This window comes from Stegastes partitus, unplaced genomic scaffold (genome assembly GCF_000690725.1).
Source record: "Stegastes partitus isolate 25-593 unplaced genomic scaffold, Stegastes_partitus-1.0.2 Scaffold98, whole genome shotgun sequence".
In the NCBI taxonomy this organism is placed as follows: domain Eukaryota; kingdom Metazoa; phylum Chordata; class Actinopteri; family Pomacentridae; genus Stegastes; species Stegastes partitus.
In genome coordinates this window covers 754,732-781,817 of record NW_007577829.1, presented here as the reverse complement: position 1 = coordinate 781,817, position 27,086 = coordinate 754,732, and the positions used below count along the sequence as shown (strand labels likewise).

General features: G+C 42.3%; 1 protein-coding gene across 1 annotated transcript; it reads right to left on the bottom strand.

Annotated features, from left to right (window-relative positions):
* Positions 1-265: 265 nt before the first annotated feature.
* On the bottom strand, positions 266-27,086 carry ipo13b (importin 13b). The gene is made up of 23 exons (XM_008277472.1): positions 27,028-27,086; positions 26,507-26,593; positions 20,593-20,718; positions 20,123-20,479; positions 18,838-19,091; positions 15,314-15,454; positions 14,496-14,637; positions 13,423-13,589; positions 13,027-13,147; positions 12,563-12,710; positions 12,231-12,412; positions 11,432-11,458; positions 11,075-11,209; positions 9,357-9,509; positions 8,146-8,226; positions 7,893-8,030; positions 6,310-6,406; positions 4,256-4,308; positions 2,635-2,701; positions 2,406-2,464; positions 2,217-2,306; positions 1,904-2,085; positions 266-1,749 (listed from the first exon to the last, which is right to left on the bottom strand). The coding sequence occupies exons 2-23, from the start codon at positions 26,573-26,575 to the stop codon at positions 1,653-1,655; spliced, it is 2,886 nt and encodes a 961-aa protein (XP_008275694.1). The 5' UTR covers positions 26,576-26,593; positions 27,028-27,086; the 3' UTR covers positions 266-1,652.

Here is a 27,086-nt window from a genome sequence, read left to right as displayed (position 1 = left end):
TGATTCACAAAACGTCGTATTTTACAGCCATCGCTTCACCAATAACGTCTCAGGCAAAATAGATGAGCACAGAATGTCGGTGTAGAATAACTTTCTCAGAGGTCTTACATTTTGTTACCGAACTGTCTAATCCTTCTCGGTCCTCTCCAAGGCAGTGACCCAGATGGGTGAAAGGATTCTGGGTAGCTTGTTCACAAGCTTTTTTTTTTTTTTTTTTGTTAAGAGCAGTAGTCGGTGTCAATAACAGATAGACGGTTGAGTCGAGTCAATGATTATCCAGATGATGAGGAGGTTTAATAGATGAGTCGCTGGTGAGCAGCAGAAGGGAAATACTGGACGTGCCTGGTCAGTCTTTATGAAGAGAGACTAGTCTGAATGAGTGACAAATGAACGGGCTCTTTGTTTAAAAGACTGGGGGGGAAATGATGCATGTGTACTGTAGGTCCGATATAAGTGCACTGAACAAGTGGAAAAAGATACATCTGTGCACACACAACCCCTCATACATACAGGTATGAACACACGCATACACTCAAATACACAGAAGTGTTCAGCAATAACTGTTAATATGCACAACTTGATTAATATTTTTGCACGATTACAGTGACTAAGCAGTCCACCGTCAGGATTATTAATCCCTCCAAACACTCCCTTCCCTTCTCAGTTTCCACCTTGTGCCGTATCCTTTGCTACCAGCTACTATAGTCCGTTTCCCGTCCAGCCATCGCTCCGGGCAGTCCTGCTTTACCTAAGGGACCACTGAGTAAAAACCACGATCTACAACCCGAAGAGACTGCAGTAGGACTGGGTGGGATTGTATGTACATGAGGTACAACCCCATACGTAGTGGGCTGGGCATAAAAGCAGACTGTCTTTAGTCCTGGTTATGTGGTCTTTCTGTCTCCACTCATACCCCCTAAAGGCATTGACTAAAAAAACAAAAACAACAAAAAAAAGACAAATTCACAAAACTCTTCATGATAATTTGGCAAATGCAGATATCATAGGGGCATGAGAGGAGGAGTAAATATTATTGTATTAATGTCGTTCTTCCTGCAGAATCCCCTCCTGACATTGGTCCTTCTCTCTTTCCATTAGCAGCAGCAGGACTGACAACCACTATCTTTCTATATGTGTATACATATACATTTATATAATTAATTTGATTTATTTTGAAAAATAATGTCAAGTAGCTACGTACGATACCACTATCATTTCATATGGATGCTAATCACCAGGAAACAACCTAGGAAACCACAGGAAGATCTAGAAAGGCAGAACAAGACAGAGATAGAAGGAGGCGTGAGGCAGCATGCTGGGTGTGCTGCTCAAAGCGCTTCCAACAAAAAGACCTTTAAATAAGAGTTAGAGAGGAGGGAGGGAGAAACAATCAATCTCTTAACAGAAAGAAAAATCATTGGTGCAGAGAGGATGGCCCTCTAAAGCCACCAGGGATTTAATGTTTGTCCATTGATCCGATGGCAGGTCTGTGCTGGAATGCTTCCATGTCTTGTCCTGCGATGGGGCGGGTTTATCATTACAATCATGATATCTTCGCTGATGGGGTTGGAGAGAACTGTGTTGATGTGGCATCCGGCTGTTTTGCTCTGAGGACAGAGGTCACGCTTAGGTGAGAGTTCAAGGGTAGAGTTTCAGTATTCAGCGGCGTACTCCGTACCATGGAGACCTCTGCACAATAGTGTGAACTCCTTCACTATGTCCTTCACCCTCCTCTTGTTTACTCGTTCTCTGCACAACAAAAGATGGAGTAGGAAGGTAAGCAGAGAAGACAGGACAAGTGCATAAAATAGTTAAGTATATGTAAAGAAAATCAAACTGTAGACCAACAGAAGAGACATGTTTGCCTGTTATAAGCCTGCAAACAAACCTCCAGTGGTGTTACCTGAGTATCTGCTGTGAGAAGTTGTCTTTCTGCTCCGCTGTGAGCCGTGATGACGGGAATCCTGGAGGCTGCAGAGCCTCTTTTAACCACACAGCGAGCAGAGAGAAGCAGTGCTTGTTCAGACAAAACAGCACTTCTGCAAACTGGTCCATCAGACTCCGAGATGCCCCGCCCCCGATGCCCTACAGACAGAGGAGGAGGCGTTTTACATCAGGGACTTAATTACAACAAAAGAGGAAAAAAGGTTTGGCTGCCGGATCGGTGAAATGATGAAACATTTCTGTGGCGTGACGTGTGATGCAGCACTTCTCACCTCCAGCACGGCCTGCACCAACAGCTTGCCGTCCTCCTGCACCACTCTGGCTAATGGAGGCACATCTGAGCAGTGGGGTAACAGTTCAGTCTAAGGCAAAAACACAGAGGCAATCATGGAATTTAAAGACAGATGACTCATTTGTAAACATGCCAGCGAAGTTTCAGTTGTGTGAGTGTGTGTGCTTACAAAGAACAAGCACGTTGACTTGACTGTCGGAGCCTCAGGAAATTTGAGTGACAAAACTCCTGGAAGAGGGAGACAGAAACTACTGAAGGCTGATGTCAAACATTTACAGTTTGTACTTTGTACTGACAAGCACGTATTCCACAGAAACTGTAGCCAAAAAAACACCCAGTGCAACAGTGTGTAGGGGTGTGTGTGTGTGTGTGTTTGTGTAAATTATGTGCGAACTTACCACAGTGGAACACTGCTTTCACGTCAAGACTCTCAGACAAGAACAAATCGGGCTTCCGTTTGAGGGCCTAAGAGGCAGATAAAGGCATTAAACAGAGTATGTTTCTGTCGGCCCGACCCAATCGGCACTGCTTCACCACATTCCACTGCATAAGCTCCTTCAAAATACTGCTATCAACAATACCCGCTAAGCCTGGTAGCCGGATCTGACAGCAACACAGGACTGGGACCAGATCTGCCTACCAGGCTCTAGTACTCTCTCCATCTGTTTAAGAAAAACTAGATCCAAACTCATACAGAGATCCTCCAATGCAGAACTCAGCAGGTATAACAAACAAATTGCAAAAAATCAAACTTTGAAATCATTTGAAACTTAAGTCAAACTAAAGGCAATGGTGGTTTTGGCTTTGTTTCTTGAAATCAATTATATTTGGAGCATTACTTTTCCTTGTTTTTGGTTGACTGGATTGAATATGCAACAGAAGTGTGTAAGTAATTAACATGTGCAGATAAAGAGAAAGACAACTCATCTCATAATAATGAACTCATTCAGGATGGAGGAGAGGAGAGAGGGAGAGAGGGAAAGGGAGAGAGATGAAGGTCAGATCTATCCAAAGATAGAAAACAAAGGAAGAAGAATGAAGACGAAAGACAAAAATATAAAACAGAAGAGCCATCAGCCAATTTGTCTGAACTGATTAATATTAGTTGAATATTAATTCATTTGGGCTTTGATTGGCTCTGGGCTGGAATGACTTCAGAGGAGGACTGGGCTCAGAGACTAACCAGTCACCTGGGACCACAACACTGATAGTCATGCTGTTGCATCATCTCCCTGAGAGCGCTGCATCAGCTAAAATATTTCATCTCAGGCTCTGAGTGTGCTGGTATTTTTTTCCAAAAAGCAAATGTGCCCTGATGTTGACTTTACAGGAAAAAAGGAAAAAGACTCAGTCAAATTTAAGTGCTTCAAATAGAGGACTTTCACTTAAAATATGTCCACTTCACACAAGTGCTCACTTAATTTTTATTTTCTAAGCAGCATGTGCAGCGTTGTAATACATTCAAATGATAGTTATTTGAAGGATTACACGGCGTTATGTGAGTCATTAAATTTTTTTCTGACATCTTAGGTTAGAAAAAACGTCTAAAGCTCAGTTAATTATCTTTCAAAAGCAAAAGGTATCATGACAGTGAGAACACAGCCATTCAAATCTCTGCCAGTGTTTACTCGAATCAGTTATTTATCTGAGTCTAATGAGTTTTACTAGAAAGAATGCTGAACACACAAGACAATGATTTGTGTGTGATCTCTAAGACGGTTTCTGCTGCTAAAATAAAAACCCTACATGAGCTCAGGACTGTGTTTGCGTGGCGAGTTGACTGTTAGAATCAAAAGCGTTTGACGAGAGACAATTTGTCTCTTTTTCAAACGTTCCCCTCGTGGGTTTCATTCCACTGCCTTGCCTATGTGATGGGACACCTCAGGGCCCAGTAACAAAGAACAGAAAGAGGTATAGAGAGAGAGAGAAGTGGACAGAGAAAAAAAAGCAAGAAAATAGAAAAAGAGAGAAAGAGAGAGAGAAACCCAAAGTGAATGAAATAAGAAACCAAAAACACACCTGAGCTTGGAGTTGCATAAATGAATCAACAATATCAGGATGATCCCTGGGTCCTAAAATATAATAAAGATGAAACTTAAGAAATCATAAGAGAATAAGAATAATATACAAACAGCAACTTAATAGATTCAACAGTCATGTGGAAATAAAAGAGAACTCAAAAATATCTCTTTGAAATAATTCACACGTGAGTAAGGAACGAAGGGGAGAAGGGGGGGCATATGAAGCTTTGGCAGAGTCTTGGAAGAAGAGACCAACCAAAAACAAAAAACAGGCAGAAGACAAAGACATGGGTCTGTTTGGAGAGAAGAAAAAAAAAAGAAAGAAGTAACGAGAGAAAAAGAACAAACCTAAAAAAAACAAAAGTGGGTTTGGAGTGGGAACCCAGGAGGCACCTCTGTTACTGTTACAGTTTGGAGGAAAAGAGGCACCAAACCTGAATGAACCCTCTTTTACTTCCTTCCCATGAGGCACCGCCGGCTTCATCGTGATCAAATAACAAGTCAAGCATTTCCTCTCAGATTGAAGTGAGTGCCTCAGGGGAGGAGGTTACTGTAAAGGGTCCATTCAGCACTGGTCAATAAGATCCCCTTTGCTTTAAAGGTGAACCCAGAGCATCAGTAGGAATCACACTCAAAGATCAGGATAGGTTCTGATATCACTACCTCCCTTATGCTGGACACAAACTACGAGACTTTAACATGTGCAACAGATTGCAAATGATGTACAATTTAACACACATCCTGTTAAAACTTCTGAAATGAAGAATCCACATTGAGATTTCCGACTTTCTGGTTTATTCTGATGGCTTAAGATTGATGTTGGAGGGGCTCCAACAGCAAACTTATAATGAAACAGAACAAACGTCCGTAGTGAGCGCCCAGCTTTGGCTGTTCCCAGACTCCAAACAAGTTTCCTGCTCAATACCCCCCTCCAGCCCTCATCCACACACAACCCCTCAAGAGAATACAGGGCTTATTCAGAGGGCTGTGATGGAGAGCCCAACTCTAATCCTAGCACAGCAGTGGCTGCAGTCGTATCGAGCTGGCCCTCCCTGCTATGTTATATGTCAGCCAACTGAATAAGCTAGTGGTCTCTGTGCTGTGACTGTATCCTGTACTGATACTGTCTACTGAAGGGCACCTGCTCAGAAAAAAAAGAGTTTAGAGGCAGGAGGAGAGGCAGCCATTACTTAACCAGTCAAAGCAGGAAAAGAGAGAGAAAAAAAAAGGGACAACACAAAGGGAAGGGGAGCATCAGACAGACCTGGCACAAATACTCAAAGCCAACTTCACTGTATGATAATATATCACCTCATTCATGTCCATTTTGTCTTAAATTAAAGTCAAAGCATTGGTTTGGCCCTGGGGTCTCACACATACGGAAACTTCTGATCAACTTTGAGCACTTCACAAAAAGAAAGTCATTTTCATGCAGCCCAAAACACTGAAACTGCAAATTCATCCAGAACTTTGTAAATGTACAAAAAAAAAGAAAAGAAAAATGGAATAAGCAGAGACTAGGCTGACGAACAGAAAACATGGCAACATGTTGATTTCATAAGTTTAAAGCAAATCATAATTGTCCGAAAATGATTTAATCAATGGTAAGTGGGGAAAATGTCTGCATTGATAAAGGCATCATTTGAGACTTTGTCTCCTAAACACACCAAGCAGACAGACAACTTTGTGGTTCCACTTACATTAATGAGTAATAAGAGAAAACGTCTAAAGGACAACAGTGAGTCCAATGAACTCTAACCTTAAGGCCCCCAGGCTGAGCTGTTTGAGCAACATCGAGTGATGTAGCAGTCAATCAGTCATACAGAATCATAGTTGGAAATGGGAGCATAAGTCACCATTTAAAATATGAAACAAATTTGTTTTCTTGTATTTTCACAAATTTGTTCACAACCTCACTCATTCATTTTTTTATTTAGATCGAGATATGATATTGGACGCCTGTGAAAACAAATACGATCACAAACATCTATTCCTCATTTGAACAGACACAGTTCACAGTATTGACACTCCCGCCCCTGCTGGACCCCCTACCTTGCTGGAAGATGGACAGTGTTACCGAGGTAACCAGCTCAAACAGAGCCTTGATGGGTGGGAAGTGGTCTGTCTCACTGGCAAAGATATGCACCATCTGAAACAGCAGGTCTTCAAATCAGGCACACGCTATTTTTGCTTGTACACAACAAAACAAGGTATTGGGAGGAAAACAGTCTGCAGTGTGCAAAAAAACATCTTTATATGCATCATAGCAACCAGATTACTGCTGGTTAATATACATTTGGAAAAAAAAAGCTGGCATGTTTGTCATTATAGCCTGGTGCAGCAAGAAAAAAAAAAAGTCTAAGGAGAGGGCCGGCGTTTTTTATTGTACAAATGTGTCTGAATTTTACAAATAGCCTGCAGCTCAACTGTGGATTCTGGCTTACTTAGACTTAATTACTTTAGTGTCATTTTCAGTTTCAGTTGGACTTGGATTGAATTAATGCAGCTACACCACCATGAGTAATGATCTGTCATGTCTTCACACAGCTGCCACAGCATCACTTTTCCTGCCTGTAATGTCTGTCACGCACATACGCAGATGTAACGACATTCATATACAGATGGGAGACGAATTAGGGAAAAACTAACAAACTCTTCCAGGAAGGTGTTGGGCTGCGATGTGCTGCCAGAACAGCTTCAATGCGCATTGGCTGTGATTCAACAATTCTCCTAAACTCTGCTGGAGGGATGGAACACTATTCTCCCAAAAGATACCCCCTGATTTGGTGTTTTTATGATGATGATGATGATGGAGAGCGCTGTTTAACACGCCAGTCCAAAATCATAGGTTTTACATTAGGTTGAGATCTGGTGACTGTAAAGGCCATAGTGTATGATTTATATCATTTTCATTCTCAAATCTCAAAATTGTCATCCTTTAAGAGATCACGCCCATCAGGACAGAAATGCTTCATCATAGGACAAAGGCAATCAACTTTGTATGGATTTGAGGTGACCTTTCTCTCTCAGGGGGACAATGGACCAAACCTATGCCAGCAAAATGACCCCCACAGCATTACAGAGCCACCAGATCCCCACACTGTAGGAGTCAAAGGGTTCAGGCTTTTCCTTTAATTTGTCACCCACTTGCATACAGTCAAGAAATCTACCGTGTTAAGTCCTTTGGCTTGAATAACGAAGCCATTCTTACAGTTGGCATGACATTCTAAAAAGCCTAGTTACTGCAAAAACTCAATTCATTTATTGCTGTAAATAAGCATCATAAGTGAAGAATAGATGATGCAAAATTTCAACTTATTTTGTGTTGTTGTTTGACTTTGTTGAGGAAATACTAAGGAATAAATTAGAGTTTTAGTTTATGTGGCTACAAAGACATGCTTGGCAGTCTAGTCATGAGTACCCACTAACTGTGGAAGTTGTACAGACTCATACTATATCCTCATTAACCTCAGACTCACTGGTGCATAACTCATTAGCTTATACACAGCCCTTTTTGACAAAGCGCTAAAATTTCTCTGCATGTAACCACATGGTGTAAAAAAATAAAATAAAACAACAAATCAAAAGTAAAACTAATATGCATTAGTGTCTATGTGCACAAGTTGAGTGTGTACCTGTCGTGTGAGGTCGAGGGCTGAGGCCTGGGGAATTGTACTGTACATCTGCCCAAGCATCTCGCTTAGCTGAGAAACCATCGGAGCAAACTCATGGAGGAGAGTTTTCACAGACTTCTCGAAGATGGCACAAACCGCCTGAGGGACATCACAAGATCAGCTCTACTCAAATGCCATCATGTCTGATTATGTGGACCAGTTGCAACAAAGCAGCGGTCTGACAGTATGCGGCTGTGCATCTTAAACAGCTCACCTCCACAACCTGCGAGTCGTTGAGCCACTTGCTGAGTACCGTCTGTATGAGAGCAAAAACTTGCTGCAAAACCACCACCACCTGAAACACAGAAACTTTATCAAACTCACATAAAAAGAAACAAGAAGAAACACTGCATTAACATTTATACATGGGTGCACGCCTCTCAGCAGAATTACTAATGACTACGGTTGAGTGAGAGGGCACAATTTTCCTGCTGGCCACCCTCATGCCTCTAGTCAGTGATAGCCGATGTATTCAGTGGTGGAGGCAGCAGGGGGTGGGGCTGTGAGACATGGAGCTCATATGACTACAAGGACCAAGTGCCCTCTGCTTTTCATGTAGGGCTGGGTGATACAGCTGAAAAGTTTTTTCTTGTTACACCAGTCGATATCAAGAATTTTTAATCACCAATTTTTAATGAAGACCAGGAGGAAAAAGGTTTAATTTGAATTTAACCACCTCACTTTGAACTGAACTGCTCTCGTCTATTCATTCAGGGATACTGGTAATAATCCTACTGTTAACAGAACAACGTAAAACACACAAATAAATAAAAATAAACAAGATAAGAATTACCTCTCCTGCATAAATACTAAACAAAGAAAGCAAATGAACCCAGGGGTGCTTGGAGGGCAACTAGGGAAAAGCTGCTGCATCAGGCTTAGGTTAAAGTTCCTAGCGGCTGACCAGGCCTGAGCGTCAGTGGACACAAAACCCAGCGTCGGCTTTCAAATGCACCCAGATGAGAAGCCGGGAAGAGGTCACCGGGAGAGCAACGCTTAATTGGAGGTGGTGGGGGACACATCGTGGGTGTTATTTTTTTTTTCATCCCAACGCCCAAATTGCAAAAAGCAGTCACAAGGAGAGCAACGAAGGTCGACAGGGCTCTAACACTGTTGGCTGTTTATGTGCCAGGGAGGGAGCACACTCAGAGTTTGTTCATACAATGAAACTTTGCAATTTAGTTATGTGCTTTGTAGCAGTTTGCATCTGATGTATTTAAACGAAACTATGAATTACTATTCCAGCTATTGATTGTCTATCACTGCTACATACTGCCATTGGGTTTTTCTTTCGTCCAGGGGTACCTACTCTGAGCTGGAATGTATTGTATTACAAAGCCTTAGATGGTGCATCCACTTAGCCAAAGTAATTGTGCCATCGCCAAGATCCATTAATGAGAGTGATGGTGGTGTGTGGTGACTAACCGGGTTTGGTCCAGGTGGAGGTGGAGCTGTTTTGACAGGTGGTGCTGAGCCGTCCGCTGACTCGTCATCCTGCTTGCTGATGTCGAGCGTAGTGAAGAGGTTGGACAGCAGCCCCAAGATGTGGATGATTGCTAGCTTATTGGAGGGATTAGGCTGAAGGAAGAAAAACAAGAAACAAAAAGAAGAAACGGATTACTTCTAATGGGGTATTCGCTTGTTTACACTCTAACACCTCGGTTCTTCTGGCTCATTAGGTGCATTAGAGTCTGCCTTGAAAAATAGCTGTTGAAATATTTAAGAGGACAAACCTTAAACGCTAGGCAAACCACAATTTAGCAGTTTAACGGTTAAAAAAATGACTGAAAAGTATCAACAACTCAAGAAGGTTAAGTGGGGTGCTGACAGTCAATTATCAATGTCCTTCACTATTCTGATGATAAATAATATACTCAATTCAAATAAACTGTTACATTCAATTTCAGCTGGCCAGAAGCTAAGTAAGGATTTGTCAGGTATAATTTGGAGGATTTTTCATACTTATTTTAAGAATAAATAGAGTAAATGACAGTTTGTATTTATTATTCATTAACAAAGCAGATACATAACAATTTCAGTCATAGCTGAAAATTAAAGCACAAGTCAATGAGCAGGTATTTCAGCGAGGCGATCAAAGAAGGTAATGACTCGTTTTTAAACCAGTTTTTCATGTACATCTCTACACACTCACACATACAGAGAGAGAGAGACCTCCCCCAGGTAAAAACATTAATAAGGGCTTTGCTGGAGGTGATTAATCATTGCTGTCTCCATGGTGATGCAACAGACAAAAGACTACAAAGGGGTAAATGATGTGGCTGCCACACCCTCGAACAGCCAGATCGCCGATGCCTCCTTCAGATCTGTCCGTACTATAACATGTGCACATCCTGCTTAACGATCTCATCACAGTGACACTGTGTTTTTTTCCCCCCCTCAGACATCACGGCCGTTCACCCCTGATGTAATGTAACCTGAAGGTCTCCCCACTAGGTGCCACTATTTGTCCGGCTCCAGACACAGCACCTGATTTAATAGTCTGATGTAATGCTGATACATCAAAAAGCTAGACAGAAAACAATAAAAGAGGGAGGAAGTGAGGATGGATGAGACTTTGTGTGACAGTGGTGTGTTATGTGAAGGGTAGGGGAGGTGACACAGGCGCAGAGACAGACACAGAGAAATGAAAAGCTTCATCTAAACTGACACCTCTATTCACTCCATCCACTCTCTACTGATGGCAGAACAAGAGGTCTGGAAAAATTCTACCGTGTTGTACAAACAGTAAATATCAAACTATTTTTAGATAAGACTGGCTCCATATTTGTACTATCCAGCGTGACAGTCTGAAAAACCAGACCCTATTAGATGTGGCATTCAAACAGTCACAAGAATTTTCTTTTTCATGACTGTGCGCTCACACGTGTATCAGCGTGACCTACTGTAAGCACGTTTGTGTAGGCACTTTTCTGAACGTTTGCATGAGTGAGCGAAAGTGTGTCTTTGCTACTTGCATGTGAGTCACTAGCCCATGGTGCAGGGTCAGAGCCAATCTGGTCCTGCAGAGAAATGTTCCACTGCAGTGACACCACACAGACACAAGGCCTGTTCCTATTGGCCAGAGTCCAACTGTGCCTGCGCTGTGTTTGTGTGTACTGTTTTGCATTGGTTTGTGTACGCACCGTCTCATCTGCTAGCTTCTCCAGTTGCTGAATGTACGGAGTGATGAGGGAGTGAAGGTTTCTTAAGATGTCTTCCACGGGGAGAGCCGAGAGCAGAAAGCCGAGAGCCTGCATCAGCCACATACACTGACTCGTCTGCAAGAGGAGACCATCGTAGCTTTAGCTTCAGTTTAAGCAAGCAATGAGCTTTAAGTCACTAAACAGTTTTCTACAGATACAACAAACACATTTTTCACAACACATGTCAGGCTGAAAAAATGTTATGCAATTCTTTCACGGCGTTCTAATTTAAATGTCACTTCTGAACTCAGAGTCAGGACAGAAACAGAGAGTGAATATGAAATGAAACACACTGACCTTGTGGATCTGCTTTATAAGCACCTCCTTGAGAGAGAGGAGAAAAAAAAAGAGTTAGAGTGAAGGCTCTGTTAGTCTGATAGCACAACAAAACCCTCTCAAAATAGCCATAAAAAGTATCTCCAAAATAATACAACTGAAGTGATTTCAAAGTAAACGATATTTGTGGAGAACGATGACATTACAAAGGCCTGCAACACCTTAGTTTTTCCAAGTCTCTCTCTCTGGTCATTGCTAAAACTCCTAAAAACTCATCTGTGTCTCAAAGTCTTCTCCATGGAAATTATCCCTGCCTACATAAAATGGCTCAGATGGAATTTTACACTATTGCTTACTTCAGAATGTGCAGATCCATGAGTTCTCAACCTCAATGTACATCCTTCCCTCCACGCTCGTACAGCTTGAGCACACGAGCTCACCTATGGACTCTGCCCAAACTACTCTACGTTACACAATGGCAAACTGTTATACTGGAGTAAGTCAGCCGTGCAAGTTTGAATCAGAAAATGAAACTGAAGAATAAAAATAAGCTGCAAGCTGACAGTGCTAGCACCTTGGGTTTGTTATGTATGAAACCCTGGCTATCTGAATTTGTTTTTTTTTTAAATTGCTATGCTGCAGTACACGATACGCTGCAGCTTCAAGGTCTTATCTACTCATGATGTATCTTCAAGCATATAAAAACACCCTATGGATGCTCAAAGCAATTTCTATTCACTGGAGGGGGTCTTTTAAAGTACGAAAGAAACACCTGGATCAACTGGGAGAAAAATCCTGTAGCATACAAATGTGTACGTACCTGAGAGACGGCTACTATGTTGGTTGCGTATGGTGGCAGGTCATATTTACATTCCCTACAGATTTTCTTGAGCGTCGACACAGAAGAAACAGAAAGGTCTGGGTTCCCTAAAGCTTGTAGCACCAAGGGAAGGACACTGCTGAGCATCACTGGGTGGTCTGCCAACCATTCAGCCAGAGCACCTAGAAAGAAATTGAAAGGTCAAATACAGAATAAAACACCTTTTCAGTTTTACAACACTGAAACGTCTATTTTTTTTCCCCTGCATTGCATTGTCTATAAATGTATCCTAATTAATTGTTGCGTTTGTCATACAGTGCATAATGTCTCACCTATCGTGAACATCACTGTGTCTGCTAACTGGACGTTGTTGATGTTGATTCTCGGGATGAGTCCTATCAGGCCTGGGATGACGTCAGAGTAATTCACATCTATCGTCTCTGCAATGGACTGGAAGCCGTACAGCAACGCTTCTGTGTGCTGGAGGAGGAGGATGGAGTCGGTGTTTGTGGAAACATAAGTTGGCAATAAAAGAGTACTGAAGTAATTACAAAAACTTGGGGAAAAAAATGAGGAATGATTTTGAAATTCTGTGACATTGTGATACATTTTAAGTTTACTATTGTTCAGGTTTGTCTTGATTTCGATGTAAGTGTTGAGCCTTTTTGCAAGCTATCATGAGTACACAAGTACAAGTATGACACATTTTCAGTGCAGGCTTCTGTGCAACTCTCAAAGAAACAGAAAATAGCTCATGTTATTGCTTTGCTTGTCTGTGTGTGTATGTCTCACCCACCTGCCATGACGTGGGCTGCTCTGCATTAGTCAACAGTCTCCCTAGTTTATCATACAGGTTACTCAGCAGCTCTGCTCCCAGCATCTCATACACGTACATGAGTGTGTCTGAGATGTCCACCCTGAAGGACAGACGTGCACAAACAGACATTTTAGGAGTGCGCAAAAGATCTGTCAATCTACTTGCCAGACAGGTTTTGCCCTCTCAGCTGCCAGTGCAGTGAGAGTCTATTAGAGAAAAACACTCTCATTTGCTGACCAATCATCCTGTCAGCGGGAAATTTCTGAAACACTTAGATCGTCACTGAAACACACAGCAGCATGCAGCAGAAAGCGAGACGTACAACACATGGAGACGAGGTCCTGCACACAAATGCACTCACGCAACCATACACACCTGTAGATCCTGAATTGCTCCTTCTCATCTGAGGACCACGATGCGTACTCCTGGTCAGAGGGGAACTGGGCTTTGTGCAGCAGAACATCCACCAGTTGGAAATACACGGGCCTGTAGACCTGCAGATACACTGCCTGCTTTTCCGTCTCAAAGGACATGATTTCATCCTGAAAATGGGGGAAATAACTATGAAAAGAAGAATTTGTCTTGGAAATTACACACCAAAAACAACTGTTCTGTCTATGGAGGCAAATTTTTACATTTCCTTAACTGATGCTCAGCCACATTACCAATCAAAAATCAATGAAATATGGTGGGTGTTATCCCATAAAACAATTTTAACCGTTTTTAACTTGAGTCTCAGGTAGCCCGAAACCAGCCAGCCTCCAGACACTTTTATCATAACTCTACGCTGCACAATTCATCAACACAACTGCAACAATTATCACTTATACAGCAGAGTGATGTGCTTGTTTTGTGCAACCCTTACATGCTGTCAGCAAACACACCTGCAACTTCATCCCATTTAACAATAGGAGGCTTCACTTGGTGGTGCAAGCAGGTACTATGGTAAACCTAGATCACATGTTCTGTCATACGATTGAAATATAACAGCATTTAGCAAATAATCGCTAGTTCTAGCATGCACTGTGCTTACCATGGGAATGCAATTAACAGACATTCATGTGCTTTTCAGACTTTGTTATAAAACAAACAGTCATCTAAGGTACACAAGTTTACATTGTCAGTTCCCATAAGTCATAAAACTGATTGCATGAAAGGCAAAAAGCAAATGTTTTTTTAGACACATTGCCATAACATTAGTGAGAAATAAGCAGCATATGAATGTATCAGGACGTGCAGAGAGAGTTCACAGTTACATAGAGTCTATCTAAAGTGCCTTGCCATATCACAGTGAGAGAAACTTCATGTAGAGGCTGGTTTTAATTGCCAAGAAAAGATGAAACAAAAAGGTAACGCGGGAAAACCACTCCAGTTGGAAAATACAATACTATAAATAATATAACATTACTTAAACATTGGCTTATAGATTATATTTTAGCATGTCTTACTTGTAGTGTGTACCAGAAGGTAAGTGTGAGGGAGCTGGTGGTTTCATTGACCGGGTAGTGGCCAGGGATGCCTGTACAAAACATGATCATGTTGACTAAAGCCAGAAAGCTCTGCCAGTGATCCACCTGCTCCAACAGAGTCCTAAGGAGAGTGAGAGAAAGGGGTGTAAAGGAAAGAAAGAGGAAAGGTGTGATTTGGCAGCTGCACAGTGCTGTTGGTACACATTTAAACTAGCACTAAAACATTTTATTAGACACAGCAACACATTCAAAAAGCAGACGTGGTATGTGTGGAAACTGCAGAGAGAGACACCGGAGAATGTATTGCTTGTTTTGAATGTTAAATTCTAAAGCAGTACAATTTTTGTCAGTGAATCTTCTCACGGTCTGCTAGCTATTCACTCCGTGTGCACTGAAAAACAAATCTGTTCATACTAAGGCTGAATGATTCAGGGAAAATACCTAACTGCAAATTTTCTGACAGATATTGCCATTTGATTTGTGCCATAACTTTTTAAAAGTCAAGCTTCATTTCAATATTTACTGTGTAACAAATTTAAAACATGTGATATAGCATTACCGCGTAGGACACCATCAAAAGCATGGCTGTCACACAAGGAGGATGGCATTCATTTATCAAACCATTTGCACAGCAGTTTATGAATATATAAACTTTGTTTTATGACTTCAAGCCTAAATAATTTCCCTTGCAATTAAAAGGTGCATCATTCATGGCACTAGAATTGGCCAATTGATGGTACTATTACATGTTTATTATTATATATATTTATACCATTTACAAGCACACACAAACACACCTGGAGTGGTTTTCTCCCAGTGTGACGGCGATCCGGCAGATACCGTGGCAGGTCTCCATGTCTCCATTCTGAACAGCCTCTCTGAGCTGCTCCTGAAGGGCCAGCACTTGAGGAACCAGTTTTAGCAAAGTGTTCACATATCTAGAACACACCAAAACAAATGCAAAGAAACACCACAATCAACATTCAGCTCATTTAAAGCACCTCTCCAGTCATTGATTAAACCCTTTAAAACTCATATCTGTTTATCAACATGACAGATTTTGATGTTTTTTTTCTATTGAAATAATCTTCAACAATTTTCACAGAAGGGTTCTTTAATAACTCCAGAATATGCATCCTAGTACTGCGTTGTACAGCATTAGGATACCTGTATTCCTGGGTATAGTTTAGAACTTCCACAATCTTGAGACACTGTTACAAAACAATATTCCCGAGAGGTTTTCTGTTTTTGAAAATCGGCTTGAAAAAATATAATGGAGAAAGACACAGGATGTAAAGGCCAGGGAGCCTCAACCAGAGACTGTACATCAGCTGGTGAATATAAATCTGACTCACACCGCTAGGTTGATGTATTTATTGCTCTTTCCCAAGACAAGTGTTTATTTCAAATCAAATCTCATTCCAAGTCAGTCCAACCTCTGATCCAGCACACCCACCCTAAAAATCCCACACATCTACCAGAGAACCAGAAAATCTATTCAAAGCTTCTTTCTCAGAGCTCCACCGCTGTCAGTTATTATTCTGTCTTCTTCCTGCTGTCTCAGCCATTTATAATTCCCTCTCTGACTAAAACACACGTGTGCTGCTGACATGCACACAAACTCACACAGACACACACACACATACACTTTTCATATCTGCTCATGTGACAACATCAGACAGCATCACTCCTGTCATCCTTAATGACAGCAAGAGAAGGGGTGACATTTGGAGATGAAGGGCGTGTGTGTGCGTCCCTGAATGTCACCGAGAAGATTACGTGCATGTGTGAATGCTATACATGTAAACCATATTATGTGCGTCTCGGGAGGTTTTTGTGGTTTGCAGGCTGTGCTTCATCTTTCATGAGAATGTCAATAAGGATGTTGGTCCACGTCGATGAATATTCATCAATGACACAGCAAGGTTGTGTGACTTTATCAGCATTTGGAACTATACTACTACTCACTATGTTTCTCACAGGATTGAATCTCGGGCTGCAACTAAGGATTATTTCAGCTGTCAACAGCAGACAGGTGTTTTTTTTTTCCTAAGTCAATTGTTTCAATCTTGGGTTTGGACTTGGAAAATAACTTAAGCAATTGCTCAGATAATTAAAACTGCTGATTGGTTTTCTAGACCATCGATTAACCAACTAATTGTTTCAGTTTTAATGTCATTCCTGTTGGAACAGCAGCAGCAAAAGGAAAAGTGGCCAGGAAAAAAAAAATGACAGTGATATGCACCTTCTGTTCTGCAGGTTAAATGCATCTCTTACCGCGGTCCTGGGATGCATTTTTCATTCTAATTTCCCTCAGGCCCTCTTATGAGCCGAGGCGCCAGTTCTATGGTCCTGCATTATGAAGCCAAGTCCCCTATTCAGCAGCCCACGCTGATTCAGCCGTCTTTGGAGAGAGAGCTACACCCTGCTGAAATGTGATGTGTATGAATCTGGCCTCCATCTAATAAGCCCATACCTGTGCGCCTATTGGCCTACATCCTCTGTGTTTGGCTGTCTGAGTAACTCTCTGAGAGCAGCGCCAGAAACTGCACTCAACTGACTGAGTGACTGTGTGTGTGTGTTTATACACATGTGAACGGCAGACTGCACTCATGCACTCAGAGGATCATTCATTTTTAATAAGGTGCTTTGCAGATGCAGGTCATGCACTCTTAGTTCGGGAAAAGAAGACTTGGTGTGCATGTGATGCGATTAAGAGAGCAAAATGGATTAGTATGCCTTTCTCCATTTCCCTCATAAGACATGACATTCTGGAGATTCCTCCGAGACTGTCTGCTGCAGTCTCCTCTCCTCGAACTTGTAGTTGTCCATCATCTCCTCCTTTGCTCCCGTCCTGCTGTTATACACTTTCCTGCCTCCTCCCTGACTCCTCCTTTATTCTCTCCCTCTCACGCCACCTCCTCCCTCCCCCCACGTCCCTCTCCCCACCTCTGATCCCCTCTGCAATTACTGCAACACTCTGAGACAGGGGAAATGGGTTGCCTGGCAACAGGATGCAGCTGGACCAATAGCATCCCCCCAAATGAGTTGACTGTAATGTGTTTAAACAGAGAGAGAGAACAAGAGACAGGGAGGAGGGCTTAGTACTGATGGTGAGAGATGAGAAAATAGCAAGGAAGAGCACAAAGAAACAGAGGTAGGGTGGAGGAAAATAAAAATATATAGTATAAACAGAAAGGAGAATCTACAGGATGGAAAAAAAATGTGTACTTTGATTGACTTTCTAGGGATGATGGAAGAAAAAACCTTATGCCTAGCCTAATAGATTCATTTGTTTCCTTGTCATTTCTAGACGCACACACGAGACACACAATATTCTCTAGCGACTCCGGTGTAACCCCATAAATCACACAATGCCCCGACATAACAGTGGCCACATGTGTCTCAAAGGACGCTACTAATGAGACAGTCACCACCTCTAGCAGTACCTGACAAACGCACACCAGCAAGCATACACTGAGCAGGGCTGTGATCCATCATGAGCAACAGACCAAAAAAATAGAAAATGGAAAAATTGATGCTGAAAATAAATGATTGTCCAAAGAACTGAAATTTAAAAAGGAAACCAGAAGAATCCTATTTCCAACAATCTATCCTAGGAGCCCAGCAACACTTGTGCTGCCCTGAGTGTTGTGTTGAGACCGAGGATGTTCTACCTGTAACTCCACTGCCATTAATCGTCTCCCTACCATCTGCTCAGTGTGCTTAAACTGACTTGTCAGCAGCAACTTCACAGGTCCAACCCCCCCGTCTGTGCAGCAGCGCAGAGGTATGGAGGATGAAGTCTTTTATTCTTGCACACTTTCACACCTTCCTCTGCCCTCCTCCTCCTTCTCTTAGCATCCTTTCTTCTCTCTGCATCGTCCCGTCACCCCCGCCCTCTCTCTCTGTCTCCAGGGGAGGGGTAATGGGTGCCTGCCATGTCTGAATCAACCAGGGCATGATGACATCTCTCCCCAGCTCTGTAACCATAGCAACGCCAGCCAACCGAGAAATGCCGCTCTCCTCCCCCTGGCTGTCAACTTGCCCTGTATCAATCCCTCCCTCCTTCCCTCCATCCCTCCCTTATGCCCTTCTAGTGCCCACCCTGTCTGTTTCCAGCCTTTGGCTAATACATCTTTCTTTTTTCCTCCCTTTAATTCTCTCTCTCTCTACCTCCATTTTTGCTCCAGTGTAATTTCTCCAGTTATTAACAAGATTAAGCTTTCATGCCATTGTATTGCTTTCTCTTTTCTACTGCCCATTATTTGGGGGGGAATGTTGGCATGAGTACATGCAGGCAAGCATACTGTGTACATACCTTTGGGAGTCGGGTTGCGAGATGGCATTAACTATCGCCTCCACCGCTGTGTCGAAGAGCTCTGGGTCAGGGAGGGCACTGAAGCAGTCGTGCACCAGGCCTTCGCTCTCGCTGAGGGGCACATCCAGCAGCACCCACGATGACAGGCAGCGCAGCACGCGAGCTTTCACTGCCCCCGGGCTGTCCGTCCTCCGCAGCAGTTGTTGCAATAAGGGACACACTGACCCCCACTCCCGGCCCAGGGCTCCCCGAACCTTGAGGGACGACGATAACAAGGGTTAGACTGCTGGAGTGTTGGCTCATGTGTGGCATGTTTCTGAGCTTGATGATGAAGGCTGGGTAACATTTATATGTATGTTTTTATGCTAGTGCCAATACGATGGCATTGATTTGAATATACAGTGCTTAACAAATTTATTAGACCACCTGCCTAATTTGTTAAGCGCTGTATATACATATATATGGACCATCCAACATTGTGAAGTGCTTTGATGGGCACTCAGCTCTCAACATTTTATTATTTTGAACAGGAATGAGAAATTTTAAACTGCATTCACCCTTCTATATCCAAATTTGAGCCGTCTCTTTGGGCTTCTTTGAGAAGTCAGAAATTAATCAAGCATAACATTTAACCACTAAACTAATTTTTCTGTTCAGGAATGCAACTAAATAACTACAATTTGACATCTTAATCAAGAAATTATAATGTGCTTTCCTACTTGTCAGTGTTTTCATAAAACAGTAAATTTGAAAATTCATGGATAACAACAATAATTATATTTTAGCGTTAGAAATATCATTTTGGTTAAAGAGCTTCTAGATACTGGTGTATTAATCATTAATCATTGCAGAAACATGAGAAATGATTTTGGTAATTACCAATGCTGTCAATTTAGGGCAGCTGTAGCATTAACCTGACATTGGGTTGTGGTCTAATAAATTTGTTAAGCATTGTATATATAAATATTTGTTTTTCCACAAACAGCATGTTTTTTGTTTGTTTAACATATCAAGCCACAAAACAACACAAAACAAAACATAAAAAGTCAAAAATTATTCGAGATTTAAAGCTTTTAACAGGAAATATATGAATTAAAGAAATGTAAACAAAACTAATAATCTGAAGCATTTACCTCCCAGATTTGACCATTTTCAAAACTAATTTAAGTTATTTCTAACATATAGAGGTTTGACACCTTTTGATGCAAAGACAACCTGTGGACAGTAGACAGGTGATGTTTGTTGCCTGCAAAGGTAGAAAAAAAAGCGTCGCCCGCTGACATACCTGTCCTTTTCGGTACTGTGGCAGGCGGCTGGTCTGGAACTCCTCGGGCAGGACGGTGAGCAGCTCCAGCAATGCCAGGCAGCGTGCCCGTCCATCTACCCCTCCCCCCTCCTCCTGAAAAACGCGCACCATCTCTGCCACTGCGCCAGGCCAGGCCTCGGGCATTGTGTTGAGTGCCAGAGAGGCCAGCGCCACACACAGCCGGGTGAGCACCATCTTGGAGCCAGAGGAGAAGCAGGCAATCTGGGAGAACAGCTGGCTCTTCAGAGACTCATACTGGTCTGTGGGGATGTCAGACCAGTACCGAGATATCTTGGTGTGAAGTGCGCTGGCGCCAAAGTATTGGATCTCTGGCACCTGTGAGAGAAAATAAGAAAGATGCGAATGAAATATTTCTTTTAGTGTTTGTGTATGTGTGTGTGTGTGTGTGTGTGTGTGTGTGTTTGTGAGTGTGTGTGTGGACTCTGTACCTTATCTGGGCTCAGTAGGGCCCAGCAAAACTGCCAAGCCTGAGGCGAGACCTGAGCCTGCATTAGCCATTTCTGGGCCAGATTCTTGTTTTCTATATTGGGATCATAGTACAACTGGTGGAGGGCCTAGGAACAAAGAAGAGAAAGCAGAAAAACAGTGAGAACAGTCACACAAATCCATAAAATCTGTGGACGGTCAAACCATGCAGGAGTTGAACACGTTCTTGTGAGAAATGTTTGCGGCTACACTCCACACTCCAGTGGGTGTCTGAGAAAACAGACCAGCTGAGAGTAGACAAACGCAGTCCTTTAAGCGCTTGTTTGCTGGAAAGAGCTGGTTACCTTGAGAAAAGAGCATCTTCTCTCACTTGGAAACACACAAACACATAGTAAGACAGGTTACCTCTAAAGCCTCAACAGTCGAGAAAGCAATGACCTGAAAACAGCACTCTCTGAAGCACAGCTCTGAGTAATTTGAGTACTTGAGTGCAGGGAGAACAACAAGGAGCAAGCCAAAGAGACAGAAGATAAAGGATGAGTGAGACAGGGGAAAATGAAAGTAAGGGAAAAGTAGCAATAATTAAACAGACACCTCTAATCCTAGCAATGCCAGAAGAAAGGTTTAGGCACAACTCTGCAAAATGTCTATTTATTTCTCTCGCTGTCGTACACACACACACACATGTACATGCTCACCGAACTAAAACTGCTGGCTGCCAGCACAAAGTGTCTCACAAGCAACACCAGAAAAAAAAATCTATTCAGCGAGCTTGTGATCCTTGTCTTTTACCCCTGAAGCCTGCTCACATCAATTCCTCAACCACCATTCTCTCATCTTTCTTCTCTCTCACTTCATCTCTCTATCCACCCTCTTCCTGCCTAAACTGTCCACCCAGTCTCACTCCACCCCTCAGCGCTCAATCTTTATCTCAGTCATCTAAAGATCTACATTTTGCCCGTTCACTAATTAGAAAACTTTATACTGTTTAACAACGGAGGATGAACAATACTGCAAAGAAACCGCAATTGGTCACAGAGTACAAGGATGTGACTGCAGCCATAAGAAGGAACATCAATACAACGTCAATGCCTCCTGGAAGCAGAGTCTCAGGTCACGCTTTCTTTACGTCTGTCATCCTCCAATGCAATTATCCATCTCCACTTACTGTATGGGACTGAGCATGGCTGGCTGGGTGTTAAAGAGATGTCTCTTTGTAGAGAATGAGGAAGCATTTGTACATCTATGTGTAAAAGAGAGCTATAGGTTCAGGTACAGTATGTGTCGTATATGTGTGGCTTTCACTTACTTTTAGCTTTTAGGTCTCTGTTTCTAGCATCTAACTACAGTTTCAGCGGTTAAAAACAAACCACTACAAAAATAAAAACAATCTATGTAATGTTTTTTTTTTAACCCATGCAGGCTAATGTAGACAAACCTGCCATACAGAATTTATGAAACACGACTGTGTTGTTGTGATTTGCCATCGTCTTTCTCTGGGTCATTATCATGCTTTCATTGTTAAAAAAAAAAAAAAAAAAAAAAGCATCAGGATGGTTTTGTTAGTCAGCTCAACTCTTCCCTGTCTATAAACCAGGCTGTGATATTACAGTTCAAAGCAGCAGCGGATCATTACCGCAGTCCGCTGTGTGATCGCAGACCTCTCCTCATCCAATCCCAAACAGTGCTATGTCTGAGTGCGTCTGTCCTTCCGAGGTTTATTATCAAAGCACAAGACGCAAAACAGTCTGTTCATTTGGCTGCTTTAATCTTCTCACAAAGAAGCATTGCCTGTCTTTCCTATAAATCACACAAGACATCTTTGCCGTGATCTTGACTTTGTTAAATTGTCTGTTGTTAAGTGGCTTTTACAACAAGGAAAAAAAAAACACATGCATCCCCAGAAACAGCAGCTTTTAATTTTATTTGCAGCTGAGGCAACTAATTGTATCTACAGATGGTGGCTAACTGCCTGAACCACCAGGCTTCACCTGAGGATGGCGTGCTCTTGGCAGACACTGTCAAAGATCATTAGCCTCCTCTACGGACCTTCTTCCAACAGGAGAAGGAAGAAAATGGGGATGCAAGCGAAAAATCACAGCTCAGTTAGACAGATTCACTGTCGGCTCTCACGTAGGTTTGTGTATACACTTGTATACACAAACCCAGGAGAATAAGTACGGAGTAGTTCCTGAGCTGTGTTTACAAAGAACAGCACAATACCTTTACTATACAAAATATCAAGGACAAATATGAATGTCTACATAATCATTTCTCTTATCAAAATAAACGGCAAGTATAAGGCAGGATATTTAGATAAAGAGAAGCAGGCAATAAAATATGGTGCTAAAAAAAAAAGGGCCAGTCTTTTTCATGATGCTTTCGTATGAATCACAGAATTCTGTCAGTATGCACATCTTTAAGAGGCATAAGTGCACAAGCCTGCACATACTTTGGACAAATCTTTGCACACTGTGTTCACACACAGCGGGCGATGGCCATAGGTTCAGTGTGTTTTCAAGCCATCTGTCCACGAGGGCGTCACTGTCGAAGCGATTGTAGCTGTGGGAGGGCAGTGCTCGTGCTGTGATGCAGAAGGCATCATCACACCGCTGACCCATCATGACACCGCGCTATAACTGTGAGAATCAAAGACATGCAGAGGAATGATGATTAATGAGGGAACAAAGAACAATAGTTTGTGTGAGAGTGTGCGCGGGTGGTTGTTGACAGCACACGGCCAAGAGAGAAATTAAGAATACCATGTTGCCAAAAGTGGTGAAATCTCAGCACATGAACAGAAAATAATCCTTTGCACCAAGTGTCTCAACAATTTCCCTTTTCACTGCATAATTCAGAAGACTGATCACCTCCAGTCACTGAATCAATGGGCTGCTGACACAAAAACTGAAAAACACACTCACACTAGGAAATGTGTGTGTCATTTAACCTACAAGAAATGTGTTCCACCTTGAGCTATATGTATTTTTGTCAATAAGTGGATGGAAATACCCTCCCACTCTGACTACCAAAATGCTACTCAATACACCGTGCATCATTTCTCTCAGTGACAGATTCTGTTGCCCTGCTCTGTTCCATAATTCGTTAGCTAGAGGCTGAATCATCTCCCACGCCTTTAAATTCCATAAAACTACTTAATAATAAGACACCCCCTGCTGTCACATACATCATATCCTAATGTTTCTTACAATTTCCAAATGGCAGAGAAAGAGGAGACCTGGAACTAAGCACCACTGAATGGGCTTAACAGCATCTTGTGTAGGAAGGGAGGTGATTACAGATGGTTGGGATAGCGGAAGTCACTGAGTCCAAGTGCCCTTGAGCAAGATGCTGACCTGGACTGACCCAGTATTGTGTTGTGCTTCTTTCTGGTGGTACAGTAGTTTGTCTAGAGAGAAAAATGCAACAGCAAAGTGCAGGGCGATGAATTTCCTTTAAATTCCACTTGCTTGGCAGATAGTCTCTCTAAAGCTAATTATAGTTGGGCGGAAATGTAAGGCAGTATACGATCCCCCCTTCATTATACACACAAAGATACTGACAATGTGGTATGTTGTTTCACAGACCCGAGACCGAACAAAGAGCTTTCTATTGGTCGCATACAAATACTGGGCCAGGAACCATCATCTCCACCACCAAGTGTACAACAAACACACACTCACCAGCACCCCACTGTACCAAAGCGACAATTCGGCACTCTTTATCTTTTTTTTAATTTTATTTTATTTCACTCTACTTGCGACTGCATATGTTCTAATAATCATATGGGAAATTATATTTTGCATTTCTATTAATAAGCACTATGATGTGTCTGCTGATGGTATACAGGGTTTTTATTGGCTCAGGATAGGCATTTGGGGGGTTACTATGCACAACAGCAATGCCGATGGATCTGTGTTGACTTATTTGACAAAAAACTACACATTTTCCCGAATGAAGCCCCAATTAACAAAACTGTTTAAGGAAGTTTTAGAATTCTTAGTTGTTGTTTTTTTTGTTGTTTTGTTTTTTATCATATTGGCATGGCTGATTTTCCCTCTGTGCCAGCTAAAACCTGCCAAAAATTCCTCTATGCAGGAAAAGTCCTGCACGTATATTTACAATTACTGTTGATGTGACTGGCTAAGAATAATACAAGTACCAGTGAAAACAGCATTAAGTTGTGACTCTGATGCAAATGATATGATACTTTAGATGAACACACATTTTCTAAAGAAACCTTTTGTCTTCCTCTCAGCATCTCACTGACAAAGTGTCATCGAAGTCAAGTTCTCTACAAAGAATGAGAACATGAAAAGGGGAAAAAAAAAAAAAACTCATTCTAGTAGAAAGTAAATATACTTTCTAAATATAGCCGAGTCGTAGAAGAACAATATGTTATGAGGTTGGAAATGCAAGTGTGCTGTGAATACAAAAGCGCACATAGCCTTCATGGGAAATGATACTTCAGATGTTGTTTGCCATGTTGTATCAGTTAATGAGATTACTGATAGCGCTATACCACTTGGAGCAGACTGAATGCTGATGCAAGCTGTCATAGGGTCTGAAAAAGCATCTTAAACTCTACAAACCGCCCACGCATGGCAAAACATTAGGAGTACAATGTCATGGATGGTTCTCCATTTTTTAAATATATTATTCATGACATAATCACTACGCTGACATTTAACCGTTTTATTCTGTTTCAGGTTGTGAATCACATGTGGTTGAGGTTATTTTTTGATGAACATCCTGCACTGTGTTTGCTCACCTTGGGTATTTTGGCATCGCTTCCATTGTAGCAGAGATATTTAAATACTGAAAACCAGTCAGATGTAATGAAAAATTCCAATTCTGCGAGCTTGGGTGTCTGTTACTTTCACTAAAATGTACCTTCACACATTGTAAACTATTTATGATGCTACCAGTTAGATTAATTTTACATTTTGGATAGCCATACGGTATGCAATAGTGTTGTTCTTCAACTTAAAATGAAAGAGAAGTGTTCTGTTTTAGTTTTTTTTTTTTTTTTAAACCAGTACTAAATAAAAACAATACGTCACATACAGCACTCTCTCCACTTGTGGAAATGGAACATGTACGAATGAAAACAGAGATTATCCCAAGGCAGACAGGACCATGCATACTGTATGTCATTCTTCTTCCTCTTTTATTACAGCATAAAATCACAGTATCCAGCCAAACCATTTCCCCCTACAGGAATGTGCTTCTCTCCCTGAAACCTGCCTCTAATCATTTCTGTCGCATCGCCAACCTCCTCTCACCCCCTCCTCTTTCTTTCTTTCTCTCTGGCGCTGTCACAGACATCGACCCCTCCCTCCCCCCCTTCACCTCCCCCCACCCTCTCTCCATCTCATCACATCGACTCGGCTCTTCCACGGGAGCACCACCTTTTCTCACTCCCTCTCCATCCTCTCCATTGTCTCCCCCACCCATCCCCTTCCTGCTGGAGTCAGCGGCCACCCAGCAGGGAGATGCATCACAGCAACCTGGCAGTCAACAAGCATGCACTCGCAAAACAACACAGTCAAAATATATCCAACCTCAGAGAGGAAAAACAATACCCTGATAAGCACGTTGGAGAAAGTGACAAGAGATTGTAAAGAATTCGCTGCAACCTGTCATTTCGCTCTCATCTGATTGAGCATCATAAACATTCAGTCAAGGCTAAAGTCCTCAGCACAGCAACATCACCTCTCCAGATCAAATCAGTGCTGTAAAAAGTGTTAAGTAACATTATATTATATGGCTATGAGGCAAATGCAGCCCTTTTGCTTTCCCTCTCAAGCCATCAGTTGAGGGTATTTATTATTATTACTGTGATTATTATTTTGGTCTATAAACCCCCTCTGGTGCTGAATGAGCAGACGGGGACAGGCTGACCCAAAAACTCACCTTCTCTACGTTTTCCACTGTGAAGTCCAGGGCGTCCGGTGTGGCTGCTATTCTCCCCGGCGTCTCCATATCTCCGCGGACACGGAGCTGTCAAACGATCAAAGAGGAGCAACACATTGAGAAGCAGCCACGGTGAAACTTGCCTTTAAAAAACAGTGTCATCTCCGTTATTATTTCCACCGCAGCAATAGGGACGTTTAAGTTAGCTACGCGGTTTCACTAATTTAGTAATTTATGGATGACATGAGAGGCTAACCGGCAAGCTAACGTTAGCTCGCCTAACTTAAGAGCAGGCTAGCGGTCGCTAACCTCCACTATAGCATAATAGTATAGCAACAGCTAGCGCCACTATGCTAACGCCAAACTAGCTAACGTAGCAATGTAAGTTGACGCAACCCTACTGCCAAATAAAAACGAGCGAGACGGCTACACTAGTATATTCGGAGTGTGACAGAATTATCAAAACAATGCCGCCTCCGTGTATTATCTCTAGGCTGTCCAGAGGTCCGATATTTTCACACCTTTCTGTCCTGCGACGGTATGAGACGATGCTGGCAGCTCCCTGCCGCTTTTCTGCCTC

What these genes read in the sequence shown, in the direction of transcription:
- ipo13b (XM_008277472.1), bottom strand. Translation starts at nt 26,575, where the DNA reads ATGGAGACGCCGGGGAGAATAGCAGCCACACCGGACGCCCTGGACTTC. An exon ending in CCCTACTGAGCCCAGATAAG is followed by an intron (nt 20,480 to 20,592) that starts GTACAGAGTCCA and finishes TTTCTCTCACAG; the next exon opens with GTGCCAGAGATCCAATACTT. An exon ending in GAAAGCAGTGTTCCACTGTG is followed by an intron (nt 2,465 to 2,634) that starts GTAAGTTCGCAC and finishes TCCCTCTTCCAG; the next exon opens with GAGTTTTGTCACTCAAATTT.